The sequence below is a fragment of the Perca flavescens genome, chromosome 1 (assembly GCF_004354835.1).
Source record: "Perca flavescens isolate YP-PL-M2 chromosome 1, PFLA_1.0, whole genome shotgun sequence".
Classification (NCBI taxonomy): Eukaryota; Metazoa; Chordata; class Actinopteri; order Perciformes; family Percidae; genus Perca; species Perca flavescens.
Window position 1 is genome coordinate 23,387,669 of NC_041331.1, and position 18,604 is coordinate 23,406,272.

An 18,604-nucleotide genomic window follows, 5' to 3' on the forward strand; every position below is an offset into this window, starting at 1 on the left:
GGGAGAAATAGACGTGGGTGGATCTAAAGTACTTTTCACACCGCTCATATAAAAATCCTACAACAGTTAATTCAGCAGGATTCACTACCATTTCAAAAGTCAGCTTTGCAAAACATGAAATATTCAAATAAACCAAACGAAGAGAGTTTAAACTCAGTATGGGAAGATGCTACGATGTGTTTGTACCTCCTGTGGCAGCTCTAGCTTGGTGCGGTCATCCTGTCCGTTGGAGTGGAGGCCCATGAGATACGGCACAGGAGCGTCCAGGAAGTGAAGGAGTGAGGCGGGCAGAATGGGAACGTACACATGCTGCCACTGGAAGGGGAACATTAAGGCTGTGATGCTCTCTGCCACCGTCATCAGCCTCTGGTAATCTGTTTCACGCATACATAAAAAAGAGAACAGTGGTGAAGGAAAGACTGTAACCATGTAAGAGATATGTGCCAGATGTATATCAAGTTCCAATTTCAGGGTTCTTTTCCTCACTTCATTATTACTTTAAAGCCTCAGTCATCGTAATGATATGAGTGAACACTTGTGCTCCAACTTTTTCTCCAGATTGGTGGTTTCCACAATATAATCATCAACATGATCACATGCAAATGCCTGCTCAATGACGTGATAAGTGATACATTCAACATTTACTGGACAAGAGTAGAGGATTAAAACCCACAGGGCAGAAATCTGTTGCTGTACTGCCGATGATGGGCAGTCTTTATAACATCTTAAAATTACTCTAAACTATTAAAGTGCATTTTTGCACATTAAAATAAAGAAGAAGAAAAAACAGGTTGCACAACTCTTTCCCCATATTTTATTCCCCAAAAAGTTCTGGGCTACACTGCCTTTGCCTGATGAATGTTGTTTATTCCTCCAAAACACTTGGGCCTGTAAACAGCATATTACAGAAGAGTTGTGCAACATGACTGTTTGTTCTATGTAAATGGATTGCATTGTTTATCCATCAGCTCTTCTGTTTCCTGATAGAAATCACCTGTTGCAATATCACTGATTGGCTGAACAACATGATGGAAAGTTTAAAGCCACGAACGCTGTGCAGTAGCAGTTTTCTGCCGTGTTTGATTCAGGATTCAGTATTAAGAGCACAGTGTGGACAAAGTGGACTAACATCATAAAAGGAAACACCCAACTACAGTGTTAACTCTGGTTGTCTTTGTTATTCTCTGTTCTGTAAATGTGGGAGTGGAGATCAATGACCAACCTTAAAGTAATTAGCTGCAATAAGACACACAAGCTGTGTCAAAATTTAGGGAGTGGATCTTCTAAAGTACGCATTTGTAGACCAAATATGTGGTAGTCACTGTTCCACTATCTTTAATGTGACTATTATTGCCACTGTTCATCGCACCCCCAACCGGCCCCGTCAGACACCGCCTACCAAGAGTCTGGGTCTGCCGAGGTTTCTTCCTAAAAGTGAGTTTTTCCTCGCCACTGTCGCAATAGCTACTGCTAATGCTTGCTCTTGAGGGAATTACTCTAATTGTTGGGGCTTTGTAAATTATAGAGTGTGGTCTAGACCCACTCTATCTGTAAAGTGTCTCGAGATAACTCTGTTATGATTTGATACTATAAATAAAATTGAATTGAATTGAATTGAATTGAAAGCTGATATGGGCTTTCCTATAATAAAGACTTGCAAATGTGTCAGGACATTTTTGAAATTCTTGACAGGCTGAACTGTCTGTGACACAGCTACTGTCAGTTGGCCCTCTGACTAACGTTAAATTCCTTCGTCATCACTCCACTCAGCAACGCTCTTTCGAGTTCAGGGTTGGTACTGAATACATGCAAATATGTGTCCAGTCCTCATCTGCATTCGGGCTCTATCCTGTTGACACCTACTGTACATTCAGCAGCAGCTCTGCTTCTCCTGTAATGTTGCCAAAATAAATGCCATTCCTTCATTTGGTCATGTGCTGCTGGTCCAGGAGAAAATACTCTCACCCCAGCTTGGGCCTCCCCCTCACCCCCCTTTCTCAGCAGAATTCCTCTCCCAGAATGGAGACAAGAATACTAACATCACCCGTCTGCTCTAAAACTAGGCTACCATAACAAGAAACCACTTTAACTCAGGTCACAAAGGGTCAAGTACTGTTTCTTATATATAAAGATGCATGGCATAACATGAACATTTTATAGCTGCTCACAATGAGACCTGGTAGCAGTTTGGACTTGAAGTGATGCTTGAACTGTTTAGTTTACATACTGAGTGCAAAATGATGCCAAACAGCAGGTCAAAAATACACAGAAGTGTAGAAGTGAAACTGCTGCAGACCCTTTTCTGTTCTTCTGATGTGCTCAAAATGTGTTCTGTGTTTGCTTAAACAGCCTCATTTTTTTATCGTGGTAATAGTCTGGATTGACGACAATTCTGATACCGGATAAACACCAGAACATCCGGTGCCATGGGATGTTCCGCCGGATGTTTGAAAATGGCAAGTTTTGAAGAAAATTTGGATAGTGCAACAAGGCAAGCCGGCTTGGTTCTTTCAGGGAATGATTGTAAAGATTTACAAAGAATATCTAACTGGGTAGTTTTGGGACAAATTGGCCAGGGATTTGCTATTGCTATATGCTATTTTAAATCAGAGTTACTAATTCCAGAGCTATTTTTAGCACATAACACACAGTTGCCTCTTTATTTGCAGAGCATCCCTCTCCTCCGTGTGTGTGTGTGTGTGTGTGTGTGTGTGTGTGTGTGTGTGTGTGTGTGTGTGTGTGTTTAAGTGCGGAGAGTCTTTTCAACCCCTCATTTCTTCTCAGTGGAAGATTGCCAGGGCTTAACTCTACACAACACTGTTCACACATTCTGCAGTGATCAGCCTCATGGAGGGAGAGAAAAAGGCATGATGTCACTTCCAACCAATAATAATCATCCTGCATCATTGCCATCCTCCCTGTCTCTGGGTTGCCTAGCAACACCACAGCTTTCCTCCCTTAATAGATTTCCCCCCCGGCCCCTGGCGTTTTTTAAACCATTTGCCTTCTCTTGCCATTGTAATGGATCCAATCACCAAGCCTGACCCAGCATCCTCAATGCTTTCCTCGTTTCATTTTGGGACTGCCAAAGGTTTTTTTTTTTTTTTTTTTTTTAAATCAAAAAGCTACTAATATAATCAAATAAAATTAAGTAACTGATTAAGTAACTACCAGTCAGACTCTTGCTTAACGGATGAATCACAAAGGATCACCAAAAAAGGCCTGCATAGCCTAGCAGAATGTGCACACAAGACGAACATCACACACAGACACACATTTACACGAGTCCTGGTAGAAGAAGCTGCCTGTGATGGGTGAGGAGGACCAACATTTACACAGGCTGGTACTCACACTGCATCACTTTAATGGAAACACTCAACAGGTTATGTAATCTCTTGGATAATAGTTCCACCATGCATATCAAACATCGGTCGTAGCTTAAGGCCATGACTTTTCTTCCTACAACATCCATCCTGACATTTGAAATCCTAACATTTCTGAAGTTGGCCATAGAGCTGGATTATAGAGAGACAGTGCAGCAATGACACAAGGTGCAATAGTTCCTTTTCAGTGCACTTGTTTTCTGTGTCTAGGATGCGTGAAACAGACCATGAAAGTTATGTTGCACAAAGAGCTCAGCAGCCAAATAGTTTTGTTTTGGCCACTGAAGACTACATTGATAGCCTTGGAAAACCTCTTGACCCCATACTTTGCTGACGTCTGATTAGAAAGGGTTGTGTCCGACCAATTATGGTAACTTTATGCAATGATTGGCCAGCTGTGTGGAGGGGAAAAAAAAAGTAGCCAGGGCTTAAACTTTTCTGTCAAGTGCATTTTAAAAAAATATTCTTGACACAACTATTTGTTTCACTTTTCATGTGAACAACGGAGTGCAAAATGTGCACTTTTATCCCCATTTTTAAACAATATTGCATCTCCCTCCTCTTTATGAAGACTGGCTTTTCACCCTGCCTTCTATCTATAATGTAACAATATATTTTGCACAAATCTTACTTTAAGCCATTCTTCAATCCATCCAAAATGTAACATTTTTAAGGAAAGCCTTAAAGATACACCAGCATGTAACTGTCCCCAGACCATATCAAGTCTCATGTCATGACACTGATAGTCTCCCAGCTGCAGACACATCTCTTGAGACTGCCTCTACTAAACAGGAAAACATGACTTCTCACTTCTCAAAAAACAGCTGTTTGTCATGGTGCTGTCTGTTTTCCCTCTCCCCTCTCCCTTGTTGTTTGTCTTGTCTGTCATGTGCTGAGTGGGTGTGGCGCTCCTGGCTCCCTCTCCCTCCTCATCAGGACACCTGTGGCTTCCTGCTCACCTGACTCACATCCAGCAATCACCACTCCTGTCTTAAACCCCGGCCTTCCAACCAGTCTCTACCAGATCGTCCGTTCACCCAAGTGGTAACACTTGCTACGGCCAGCCTCTGTGTTTTGGAAAGACTGCTTTTTTTGTGTTCCTGTTGCAAGCCTTGTTTTTACTTTTTGTGTTTTCTTTGTGTCCAGATTCCTATGTCAGCCCTGGAAGCCCAGTCTGCCTGCCTGAGCCAACTTGTTTTTTTTTATTGAGCTTGCCTCTCACCTGTCTGCCCGCTCTCAGCCCCAGAGGATATCAAGCACCTGCGTTACTCATTGTGTTCAATAAACCTCAATACCTGTTCCGACCATTTTCTCTGTGTCTGCTCTTGAATCCGGACAGCCCAGCCTTACACTGTTACAGATAATGCATGAGGTATCCTTGCTTCTAGCTCTTCAGAAAACATGTATAGTGTTAATAAATTGTGTCCATAATACACAGGATTTCAATGTAAGCCTGACTACTTCTCTATTTGTTTTTTTTAAATATGGTTGTTGTAACGTGAGCAAGATGCATTGGTACTTGAAAGCAATGTGCCCTAATGGGACAGGATGCTAAAGGCTACATGGAAACATTGAGTGTCACAGCAGCAGGACCACGACTTACGCTGTGAGTAGAGCAGTATCTGCATCTCGAGCAGGGCACAGGTGAAAAGCTGAAGAACGTTCTCCATCCCCAGCAGATGAATCATTTCACCGATGGAAAAGTCAAAGAGTGGCAGCTCACTTGTGCTCGGCCTCTGGCATACCACAGGACCGTATACGCCTGAGAACTTGAGGGAACGCCCGGAGGGTGGCAGGGGCACCTCATAGAGGATGTTGTAGATGAAGCTCTCTAGCGGGAGTGGCGGGGGCTGGGGGGACGAGACAGCCTGGTGAAGCTGCTGCAGCACCTTCCTGCAGGCCTGAGGGAAGGCCATGGGTGTGATCAGGCAGATGCACTTTGACACGTACAGCGTGTCCCGACTGATGTCATACGAGTTGAAGCGCTGCAGACGGGAGATGGCCGGTGCGGCGTGCAGCACAGGACGAGGCTGGGAGTGTTGGTGCCGCTGGTCCTCAGGTCCGGGTGGGGAGGTCGGAGTGTGCAAGATGTCGTACTGCTCTGCATTGTGCATGTGGTAAAGAGTCTGCATCGCACTGCAGATCTGCTTACTGGTCACCTCCTCGAAGAAGGTGAGGGCAAAGCCGTAGGTCCGAGAGCCATCCTCTCTAGTGATGATAAAGGAGTGGAACTGAGGCTCAAGGGAATCAACCTGTGTCCTAAATGCCAGACCCTTCGGCATACAGAGCTGTGGGAGGAAAGACAGAGAAGGTATCAGAGTGTTGAGGAAAAGGTGAGGGGACATCAAACTACATCAGAATCTGTTTATTTACTATACACTTTCTTTCTGAGATTTAGGTGAGAAGATTGATACCACTCCAAACTATTCCTTCAATAATTCTTAACCGACCAACAAAATTAGTTACTGACATTTTTTTTTTATACGTATTGCATTACAGTGGAACACATTTTCATGCATTAAACATCATTATTTATGTGATTTTGCATTCATTTTCTGTATCAGGTTACAAAGGAAAAAAATTAATATTAATTTTGTGATACTGATTTCAATCCTATCTCCCAGCCATGCTTTTATTCTTAAAGGATATGAGGAAAACTGTATAGAGATCATACCATGCCAACTGCATCCTGGTCAAATGGATTCCACTCGACATTGTCTGGATAATGTGCTAGGACTTTGGATTTGAAGGTTCTCCGCAATGGACTCTGCTCAAAATTCTCACCTGAAAGTGAAAACAACAGAGAGAGCGAAAAAACAAACAAAAAGGAGACGAATAGTTAGCACACGTTTCCAGATGTCGATGGAGGAGCAGAAGAACAATCTGATCAGAAGCAGGTTTAAAGTGCCAGGCGCAAATCCAGAGGTAAGAGCAAGTCAGCATGTCTGTCTTGAGAGGAAGATTGTATTGCATATAAAGCTGTCATCTGCATCCTGCTCAAGAAAGCCAACAAAATAAAATATTCAAACAGGAAGCATCTAATACTCCAAAATAGATATTTTACTTTATGGATCTTTATGCTTCCTGGCAGCTTTAATGGCAATACAAAGGAACACACAAAATAATGAATCATAGAAAGCACAAATTGAGTTGATTTGAACCCAGACTAAAGCAGAAGTGATGCACACACCAAGGCAGTACTGAAAAGTCATTCAGAGTTTGGGGGTGGGGGGTGGTAAAGACTGACCAAGCAATGCCAGTGCATGCAGCACCGGATTTGTGTGTGTGTGTGAGAGAAACAAAAGCAGTGATTGTCAAACATCAGCTCATTGTTCAGCTGCAGCTGAAGGATGGGACGGAGGAGGGGAGACGAGAAACTAGGAGGAGAGAAATCAGAGTGGTGTGCAAAACAGAAAGGGCAGGTTCCCACACCTGTGCAGAAAATAACTCAACATTTGAAGTAACAAAAAAGTGCTGCAGAGTAAAAAAAACAAGGTGCGCCAGGTTAAAGGTTGAAGGGATAAAGCTGAGCTCAAGTTAAGAGTGGGAGGAGTGTGTGTGGTGTGAGGGTTACCTTCATCTGCCCCCGCCAAATTTCCTCTGGCCCCATCTCTGAATTTAGTAGCTTCTATATACTGGCATAAAGCTACACAACACATAAAACAAAAATGTAATTAAAAGCCTGGTTCTGGGTGGGTAGCGCATCACTTCTCAGTTTGTGCAAACACATCCTGACAGCTGTGTTCACAAAGCTCTGCTCTGACAACAAGCTGCACACAGACACAGGACATTACCGTCTCTGTCAGGTGGGTATGCTAATTCAAGCCAGATGGTGGGGTTATGATACACGTTTACAGCCTTTCTGCGTGTTGTAGTTTCCTCTTCTAGAGATCATGCAAATCCATACTGCTCTGATATGGATTATATTCTCAACACAGAGAGGTTACAGCCATGCTAGTAGCTCTGTAAGGCTGCACAGTGGTGCTTGGACATGCTAATGTTAGAATGCTAACATGCACACAATGGCAATGCTATCATGCTAATGTTAAACAGATATGTTTAGCATGTTCACCATCTTAGTTTAGCATGTTAATATTTACTAATAAGCAGTAAACAGAAAGTACAGCTAAGGCTTATGGGAAAGTCATGAGTTTTGAAGCAACCATTTGTGACCTGTTTTTTTATAAGGGTTATTTCTTCAGAAGCAATTCAATCTGAGTGCCACAGAGAGTGTAAGGAAGTTGGAATTTATTGAGAAACCAACACATTATTGGTTTTGGTCTTTTTAATGGGATTTCTTTACAATAAAGAAAAATATAGAGTAATATACAGTTAGCCTCATACTTAATGATTTATAAGGTGGTATGTAGCGCATAAGTGTTTTACAAAAAAACAGTCTGCCCTTTTAATCACATGTGGAATAAATCTCAATGTGGGCAAATTAGCACATCCCATCACTAGGAAGTCATGAGGTTTACTGAGTGAATGGCTGCTCTTGTATTGCAAGAGTGTTTATGTATTTGCATAAAAAAAAAACTTTATGCAACCAGGCAATGCTTTTGCTATTTCCTCTTCATGCATCACATTTGCTGAGCACCAATGAAACAGTCCTGCATTATTACATTCGTACAGCATGTTCCCAGGCAAGCCACAAGCAGCATGTGAGCTGTGTGTCACACAACATCCACTCTTTTCTAGTTAGGAAAGCTAGCTAGTGAGGGAAAATATTTTTTTTTGCACTAATAATATTAATGGTGACACACACACACACACACACACACACACACACACACACACACACACACACACACACACACACACACACACACACACACACACACACACACACACACACACACAAGAAATGATGAATCTCTCAACTGTCTTCCCTGATGATTACTGCATTTGTTTGAACAAGACAAGACATGTTTAATCTCGGAAATCATTCACTGAGAATCCTTGGTGATGTAAGAGTTGTAAGGATTAAGTGGTTAAATCTGTTGGTTACTTTCATATTATCTTACTGTAACTGCCCAAAGGGAAGAAACTAGGCCATATGTCAGACTGGGATTATTAGAATTTGTAGGGATGGGAAAAGATTATCCAGTTCCTTATTATTTCTTTGACATTTTTATACCACTATGATCGCTCCAGAATTAATGAGTAATCACCATATTTAAGGCACATTGTTATTTTCAGATTTTGTCCAAAAACAAAACAAAACAAAAGGCTACGTGCATAGCTGAACTTACGTTGTTCATGAGCACGCATGTAGGTCAAATTCCCAAAAAAGTGTAAACTCTCAACAAATCACGATCACAACAAAGTCAAGTATTGCAATAATACAAACAATACAATACAAACATCTGGAAGCATCTGGCTGTGGAGCGAGACAGTCTCAGTTATTATTCTTTTAAAGTAATCAGATTACCATGTGTCATGGCTAATTGTAATGTTAAATTTGCATGAATCACACCCATAGTCTGCATACAGCAGGCCTCGGCACTACCACAGGAAAGTTTGTCGACTGTGAAAATCATAAGGTAATTATAACAGCGCAGGCCAGCAGCACACTTCAGGAAACAAGTACAAAACATTCCTGTCAAATATGCAAAATAAGGAAACCATAACACAGTGTTTTACAAAGCCTAAATCCATATGTACTACTAAATGTACTAAATGATAAGAATAACTTAACACAAGGTTTCCTTTAGTGTCACTCAAGAGGACTGTTTATGACTATTAGCGACAATTAGCACTTACATACAGAAGGATATAAAGAGAATCATTTTACCCACCAAAATTTCAAAAGGAAAATGAAAAGAGAAAATGTAATAAAATGTAATGTGCACAATATATATATTTTTTTAATCTTCATCGCAATATCTACTAGCGCAATAAACACATTGCTAAAGGCTGCAACATATCGCGAAAGACACTCAGACATTTTTTGTGTTAGTTGATAAAAAAATATCAGTAGAAAACTGCACTTTAAAATTCTAACTGTCATTCTTATTACTATATATTGTTAGTGCTGCCTTTTATATTCAATTCAATGTTGAAAATGATTTCCCTCATTTGTTTTGATCAAGCCCCTTGTTGTACGTTAGCAGAATACTGAAAGCAGCAGAAAAGCAAAACTGAGTGCGCCCGGATAGCTCAGTTGGTAGAGCCGGCGCCCATATATAGAGGTTAACTCCTCGACGCAGCGGGCCCGGTTCGACTCTCACCTGCGGCCCTTTGCTGCATGCCATTCTCCCCCCTTTCATGTCTTCAGCTGTCCTGTCAAAATAAAGGCTGAAAATGCCCAAAGAAAAGCAAAACTGAATACTAGGGCCGGGACTCGATTAAAAAAATGTTTCTAATTAATTAGAGGCTTTGTAATTAATTAATCGCATTTTAATTGCATAAATATTTGACCTGAGAACAGTGAGAAGTAATTTTTTTCACATGGATTTTTAGTATACCATTGAATAACGACTGAATACATAAGCTTAAGCAACAAAATATTGTTTATTTTTGTTCAACCAAGTCCAGCAGACCAGTGCAATTTTTGCCATTAAGTGTAGCAATAGCATATTTAGAAATATAGTACATTTCAGAAATTCCGGTAGCCTATAGGTAGGTAGACCTTGTGTAAACTATGTTTTTTTTAAGTAAAACACAATACCAATAGTTACCCTGGTCCTTAAACCAGTCATCTGGTGGAGTGTGGGTGTGGGTCCTTGTACTCGGAGTCGGGCTAACGTCCACGCTAGCTGCTAAATGTTTTGCGTCGAGGTGATACTTGAGGCTCGATGTGCTGCGGTGATATGCGAATTCCTTGTTGCATAGCTTGCACACAACCATGCTCTTATCGACGCCTCCATCCGTTCGTTTTTTTTAACAAAATGTCCCATCCTCGGGGCCAACCAAAGCGGTCTCGTCAGCTTCTTCGTTCATGTTCACTGTGGTTTGTTGTTGTCTGAAGTCATGAACGCTAGTTGGTGCTCCAGTATAATCGGTCCGCCGAAACTCATCCAGTGAGAAACGTCCCGCGGTGCAAAAATAAGTGTGATTAAAATGCGTAAAAAATGTTTAACGTGTTATTTTTTTTGTTAATTAACGCGTTAAAGTCTGTAATTAATTAATCTTAATTAACGCGTTAAAGTCCCGGCCCTACTGAATACACTTTAATATCTGTTTATTTATCGTAAATATCGTTATCACGATATTCAACAATGTTATCGCATATCACATATTTTCCTCATATTGTGCAGCTCTTCACCTGACAATCAGTGCTAATTACAAGCTAAAGGCCTCACCTAGGGAAGACACTTGTCGAAATTAGCACCAATAAGCTCTCCAGAGTAAACATGTTTCTTGATTTGTCATATTTTCCATGCAAATGGACTGTGATGCCATAAATGTGTGGACCGGTAGCAGTGGGAGTAGAGCGTCACTGAGTTCTGGGCTCCTCAACGTTTTTCCTCATCTTGTGAGGCAGGGACCACCCACAGCTCTGCACCCCTCCTGTACTCATACACCCTCACACCTACTGTAGCATGGCCCACTAGGCTCAGCACCTCTCCTCTCTTGAAATATCCTCAAGCACAACTCGACTGCTAACGCTTAAAAATAGCTCAGCAGCAAAAACATCAACACTTATTCACCCAGAGGAACCGGTGCCGACAGGACATGATAGCGCAATCTCAGTTTAAACTCACAGCCTTCACAGCTTGTATTCCCAACAGAGACAATAGACCTCTTTTCACAGCAGACATTTTGTTTTAATAACTGGTGAAACTGATTTAGTTAACAATGGCTCAGTTCCATTAAGTGCACAATACCAGCAACCTGAAACTAGCCCACGTAAATGGATTGTGGACGTTTTTAATGTCATCAATTGCACTGGTGCTGTTCCCAGTGTTTCCAACACGTAGACTAATTTGTGGCGGTGCGCCACAGAATCAACACCGGCCGCCACATATTGCGTTAAATTATTATTTATTTTTTTACGCTATTTAAAACACGCAGCGTATTCGTTCAGCTGCATTTCCTTTCCCTGCTCTCCCTCCGCCTGTCACTCATGCATCTCTCTCTCACACTCTCACACACACACACACACACACACACACACACACACACACACACAGCCCCTCCCCTCCGTGCGCACTGCGTCTGTCTCAATGACAACAAGAGAAGACGTCAAAATTCACAAGTTTACGAAAGGTTGATATCTATCTTGTGAACACCTTTACACAATCACACATTAAAAAGGGCTATAAAAAATATTTTATATTCTGAATAAAATATCAGTGTGTTAATGTTGGAATCCCAACCCGACTCTTAGCAAACAAGCGATTGTGCCCGCTTTAGAAAGTTAACTAGTCGCAAGTTTGCGGTAAAATGCAATTGGGTTGTCGAGGTCAAACACTATATGTAGCAGCTGTGAATCAAATAAACTTATTATAAATAATGTTATGTCATTTTTTTTACTCTTACACTGAATGTTTGCTGCTTCAATCCAGATGAGTATTGAAAAGTATTTTCCGCGACTGAAAAAGGCACATGTTAGGTATCAGTCTCAAACAGAGCTGAACAGTCCGACCAGTGTAATTAGTTATGTTATTAATTTGTTTACAATATTTTCAGGCTTCAACCAGTGCTGCTCAAGCAGAAAGATAGGGTCAGGGAGAGAGAGAGAGAAAGAGAGAGAGATTCATTAGGCATTGAAGAAAGAGTAGGAGAGGAGGACAGCATCCAATAGCGTGTCCTCCTCAGTGTTTGATACTTGATTGTTTACAAAAAAAAGTATTTTACTGGATTAACTGGGTTTATTTAGTTACCTTTAAGCAAAAAAATCACCTGTACCAACTACTGTAGCAGGAATATCTGTGCAGTGTAGCAAAATATCCATTATTATAGCACCTGTGCTTTCCCTATTTTGACATGACACATTAAAAAGATGTTGTGCGACTTAGACCAGCCAAACCAAACACATGAATTTCTACATAAGTTATAAACATTTTCTGATGCTGTTTAAAGTTTGTTACCATCCATAATGCAACATGACAATTTAATGTCAGTTATAGAAAAGTCTACCGATTGGGCCTTTAAATCATAAACTTGTAATATACGAAAGTAAGCCAATGAGAATTACAAACACCAACAGCCAAACCAGTATCTACATCATATCTACAGCAAACAGGAAGAAGTTTTGATGTAACGTGACAGCCTGAAAGTTCAGCTTGCAAAACATCTGCCACAGGATTGGACTGCAGAGAAACTTGACCCACAGAAAATACACAGTCTTTTAGACAAGAATGTGCAGGTTTAATTACGCCATAAAGGGAACGAAAGATCTGGCGACGGACAACCATCACAAATTCCCCATTCTGTGTTCCCATTTTTCTTTTAATGATATCCTAAATTAACACAAAAACATAGGACTTTCCCCAATAATGTAACAATCCTATCGGTTTATATTATGAATGCTAGGTTTTTTTTTTTAAATAATGTCAACCTTGTTTCTAAGAACTTATGTTTTGTCCATCATTTTAGTATGGCGGACAGGTCTAAACACAACAACATTGAGCCTCGGCCACCATTGCCATTGAGAAGAAGCCAGTCACCCAGAGTCTTAAAGTAAATTGATTTAAGCTGCAGATGATTTTATTGAAAGTTTTCTCAAAACTTTAATCTTTAGCTTCAATCATTGTCGCTGCCATTAGTTACAGCCCTATGAAATAAGCATTTCCTATGAGCTTATTTATGGTCAGCTTCTGAGTTTGTTATCATTTTGTATGTAAAGATCAATAAACACTGCACCCTCAAAGCCCTGTAATGAATCTTCATACTGCACTCAAAATGTCCCTGATACATTCAAGAAGATTTTTAAAACACTAGGAGACCCTTAACAGGCAAATAAACAAACAACTAAGTACAAATATAAAAGCCCACATTATGCATTTAAAGCCAGCTTTCATGTTGAGCCATTCATCCGTTTGCTGAGTAGGATTGGGGAGAGAGGCTGCCTGGGAAATTCAAAAGGATATTTAGCATTTGAATAAGTGGAGCCTGTGTGCGAGTGTACTTATGTCCCTCAGCTGCCTGTGTTTCCAGTGTCGCCTGTGAGGCTGCAGGATCATACATATGCTAATCAGGTCCTCACTGTGCTGCCATTCACTGTGCTTAAAGAAAGTTTTGGTCGTTTCTTTGTGTTTCACTGTACATGAATTAAGATTGCATCATATTAAAAATGAGAAACATACCATGGTTCTGTTATATCACTAAGCAAAAACCACCAGTTTCATTCATGGCACCAAGGTTCTGTCGACAGTTTTGTCAGCAAAGTTTGTTACTTTAATTAATTCAAAAGGTTTAAATCATTAAGGCGTAAAATAATGTTCAGTCGTCTGTTCAGTAATTACATCTGTTGTTTAAGATGAGGCTGAACTGCCTCTTCAGTTTCATGACATTTAACAGCTGAAGCAAGCAATTATTTTCATTATCGATTAATATGTTGTTGTTGTTTTTTTTAATGGAAGAATTGTTTGCTCTATAAAACTACTGCCACAATTTCCTGAAGCCCAAGGTCTCATCTTCAAATGTCTCGTTTTGACCAAAGATTTTCAGTTTTCTATCATATATGACAAAGAAAAGCAGCAAATTCTCAAATTTGAGAATCTGGAACCACAGTGTTTGGTATTTCTGCTTGAAAAATTACTTAAACAATTTAATGATTATTTGCTATTTTATTCTACTATATTATAAGTAAGTATTTTATTAAAAAGGTTAAAAAAGCATCTACTCTTGGTATCATCTCTAAAATTACCACTTTAATCGCTGACTTAACTTTTCACATATTTATAGTGGTGTTTCCAGCAGAGTTTCCCAACATTTGCATTTCCTACTAATATACCAAACATTACAGTACAGTATTTAGATATTATTGTGAAAAATGGTATGGTTTCTGTAAAAACTAAACAGAAGAAGTACTCCATCAGAGGTAAAGAGAGACCTGAATGCTTCCAACAACAGGCAGAAATGTCAAAATGCAAAAGAACTTCTAGGTATACCTAAAGGGGATGTTTAGCTGACATAATCATATGTAACCTGTACCCATGGACTTTCCGCACAATTTCCTCTCTTCAACTAAACCTGAGAGTCGATAAGGGCAAGCCCCTAACCTCGTTCTACAGTAAACAGCAGCAACATGCAGTAAGTAGAACAACTTCAACGATGTTTAACCACAGAGCTTCAACTTATACTTCTCTGCAAGCTTTCAACCGGTTATGTTTTTGTCTTGTCAGAGAGACCTCGGAGAACCCCTTTTCACACACTCAATGGCAAATTACGATAACAGAAAAAATATAACATAATGCAGCTACTGTAATTTAGATCTTTTTAAAGGTGAGAGGATAAAGACAATCAATGGGTCATTACTCTATATATAAAACTTAAATTAAAATAAAATTTATATTTATGTCTTGTGTCAAAAAACGAACAAGGTGTTCACACCTGACACGGCCTTAGTGTGGTCAAGGAGATCTACCTGTGCTCTCTGCTCACTTTTGTGCTCAATTTTAAAACAGAACAATGCATGTTCTTTAACTTAGATTCATTTATTAAATTTGAAGTACATTTGAACTAAACTTGGAACAGGAACTTGAATTAAAGGAAGTAAAAAATAAGAAGTAAAGGGGTTGAGTCTTTGAAAACTAAAAGGATTTTTGGTTAAGTGATTACTTTAAGGAGGAAAGTACTTTCTGATGAGTCACAGAAAATACAGATAAAACAGACTCTTCTCTTGTTAATCACTGTGTTGTGAACAGCAGTAAAAAATTAAAAATGGCTGAACTATGGATTGTTGTCTGAAGACTGCTAGAAGAGTCCAGGAGCAGTGACCCGGTCAACAAGAGCTTATGCACCATAACACTCACAACAGGCTTAGGGCAAGATCATGTTAGCAGATTCGCACTTGGATAGAGTATTTTGTGATTCCTCTTAATGTGAAATACACAACATTTGAATGTAAATGAAGTGATAAGTACATAATTTGAGTTGAAACCATATTATGCCTTTGTTGACCTTCTTGTTCCCTGGCTTCAACATTTAGGGATTCCCCGAAGATATTAGTTAGCAGGGGTGTTGTTGCTACTGCGGGAAACCCTGACCTTAGTGGGGGAAATGTTGGAGCTGCCAGATATTATACTCCAAAATGACACAAATCTCCATTGTCAAAAGTAGGGCAGGGCAATATATTGATATTATATCGACACTGATTATGAGACTAGATATCGTCTTAAATTTGGGATATCGTGATAGGACACAAGTGTTGTCTTTTCCTGGTTTTAAAAGCTGCATTACAGTAAAGCGTTCTAATTTTTCTGAATTTAACATACTTACTAGCTGTTTTATTGTTTGGCTTTACCCACTTAGTCATTGTATCCACATTACTGATGATTATTTATCAAAACTCTCATTGTGTAAATATTTTGTGAAAGCACCAATAGTCAACCTGCAATATCGCCACAATATCGACAGTGATGTATTTGTTCAAAAATATCATGATGTGGGCCCCTGGTTAGCTCACCTGGTAGAACGGGCACCCATATATAGAGATTTACTCCTCGACGCAGCAGCCGCAGGTTTGACTTCGACCTGCGGCCCTTTGCTGCAGGTCATTCCCCTTCTCTTTCCCCTTTGTAGTCTAAGCTGTCCTATCGTGATATTTCATTTTCTCCATATCGCCCAGCTTTAGTCAAAAGTGTGAACACTATTATTTAAACACAACTCCCACCTCTACTGATATCTTGGGTCTGTCACGACTCCCAGAGGAGACAGAGATCAAGAGTATTAATTATTACATTGTTTTTTTCCTTGGTGGAAGCACCTAGGGCAAACTAAATTGGCCACACAACTCCAAAAACGCACTCATCAGTTACAGGAAGAGACATGAAAATCAAATACATTTCATTCACAAAAGTCTTCAAATACACTGAGACATGAACATTTAAGATAAAACATTATGCAACAATAAAGGAAATAACAGTCTTTTGAGAGAAGTAGTTTACTATTTTTGGGCCAAGACAAAGTGCACGTGCATGTCTTGACCTGCTCTTTTGAGATGAGATGTGCAGTTATAGTAACATACCCTGTCACGTGCCTTCTGTCAGTTGTCATGGCTATCCAACCAGCTTCACAGAGTGACTTTGTTCAGGATTAGCTTGTCATTTAACAACTGCAGCTTGGCAGGTTGCGTCTGGGATTCAGTGTCTTTATTATTTCTTACAAGATGGTAAATCCATGCGTTGTCTCTGTCTTCCAATAAGTTGGGAACACTTAGCAACGATAACATTTGGAAGAACTAAGTGTTCCCAACTGTGTAGGCTTACTGTCAGGTCTTAGGTACCTCACAAGTTAATTGAGTCATCACTATCACTAAAAAGAAAAAAATATTTAAACGATTTGTAATATCTGAATGGTAAAAGGAGTTATGGATATAGATATAATCCTCTATGTCATTATATGTCATTTTATGTCTAAATATTAATAAATACGATGTAGTAAATCTTCTGGAAAGTTGATGACAAATGGTTCATGGATACCATGTAAATGTTTGTTTTTGTGTAATTTGGTGAAATAAATACCTTACAAATAAAGAAAGGGTATCATATTGATGCAAAATACATACTTAATCAAATATTGCCCACAATGGTCTGATAAAACCAGGAATAGTAAAATGGATAACTACCACAGTATTAATGGTATATGACAAAATATCTGACAATAGACAAATTTAAGTTGTCGCATGCATTAGCATTGTCATATTGCCCACTCCTAATGGCTGATGCTAAAAAATGTGTTCTCATTTATGACCAAATGTGCATTTGAAAAGTCAGCTGACCAGGACTATGGTAGAGAGAAAAACAGCACTGTTGCCATGCTGTAATTTCCCATGTCCAGGGACCCTCAGGCCACAGTTTAACACGCAAATCCTCTCTCTCTTTCAATCAGAACACATGCTCAGACAGGTAAAATAATGACAGAAAGGGTCACAGTCCCCGAATCAAACAAGATCCAGGTGTGGCACAGCCTACTGTACTCTTATTAATGTTTAAGTCAAATGTTTGTGAAGGGAAGGGTGTGCCTCTAAGGAGGTTATTTGAGGAGGATGGTTGCATGCACAATGTGGATCTCTGGTGGATGCTGAGGATGTCAGGGGTCGATGGGGGGGCATGGTACATTATGCCTTTAGGGCATCTGTTAATCCACTCATGTGTTTTGCTACCTTGATACCTGATCTCATCTAAATAACCCGCTGACAGCTATAGGAGCCACTGTGACGACATCCTCGGGTGTAATAACATCAGTATTATACCATCAACCAACACCAATGTCTGAATAAAGTTTCTCAAAATAAATATGTATTACTGTGCAGAACCAACATCAAACCATTATGAGATATAGAGTATAAAATCCGGAGGGAATTGATCGACAACCTTAGAATTAAAATTCATGTCAGTGCGTTAAAGAGACAACAAGCCAGTAATCCTCTCGCTTCTCATCGAGCAGTGACAAACAGGCTGAAAGAAGATGAGCTAGGCCTGACGTTATGTCCGCTGTGTATTAATGTTAACAACCTATATTTCATGTTACACGAATAAATGAACCACAGACACGTTTAAGATAAAGTAAAAGCTAAATAATAACGCTGACACGATATTATAACAGCCCCCCTTCCTTCCTTCTTTGCTACAGCATCAGCCCGACATTTATCCCGATGGCTAATGTGCTTACCGGACAGTTCGTCGGGTTCCAGCCCGCTTTCGGTGTCGAGTCCGCAGATCACAAAATAATCTGCGAACCGGCAGGAACCGGAGCTGAAGCCGGTGGTCATTTTGAGACTGGTCCGCTGGTACCCTTATCCTCCCAACAGGGAGCATATTAAAGGAACTCGGAAAAGTGATTTCTCTCTGCCATCACGGATGCTACGTTACTGCGAAGCTCGAAAATCAGTACCGATACTAAACTGACCTGTTCTGCTAACAGCAACAGTTATCAAACATCCGGACGCGATCCTTCACAATAAAACGTCGTTTCCGCACATTTTTAAATTTACACCCAACAACAGAATAGCTGCTGTTGACCTATATTGTTATGAAATATGTGTTTTGTCACAAAATTGGAGAGAAAAAATACACTTACAATTACAAATGAATACAAGAGTAAGTAAT

General features: G+C 40.1%; 1 protein-coding gene across 2 annotated transcripts in view; it reads right to left on the minus strand.

Moving 5' to 3' along the window:
- Window positions 1-18,394, minus strand: part of dennd5a (DENN/MADD domain containing 5A) — a 35,720-nt gene extending 17,326 nt beyond the window's left edge. Inside the window, exons 1-5 of one of the 2 annotated variants that reach the window (XM_028575229.1) lie at window positions 18,168-18,394; window positions 6,958-7,029; window positions 6,058-6,167; window positions 4,987-5,671; window positions 187-374 (exon numbers count right to left, since the gene is read on the minus strand). In XM_028575229.1, the coding sequence (XP_028431030.1) occupies window positions 187-374; window positions 4,987-5,671; window positions 6,058-6,167; window positions 6,958-7,029; window positions 18,168-18,267 (1,155 nt within the window). In that variant the 5' untranslated portion in view covers window positions 18,268-18,394. The remainder of the gene's footprint in view (window positions 1-186; window positions 375-4,986; window positions 5,672-6,057; window positions 6,168-6,957; window positions 7,030-18,167) is intronic. The other variant, XM_028575238.1, reaches the window with a different exon arrangement.
- Between the last annotated feature and the right edge of the window lie 210 nt (window positions 18,395-18,604).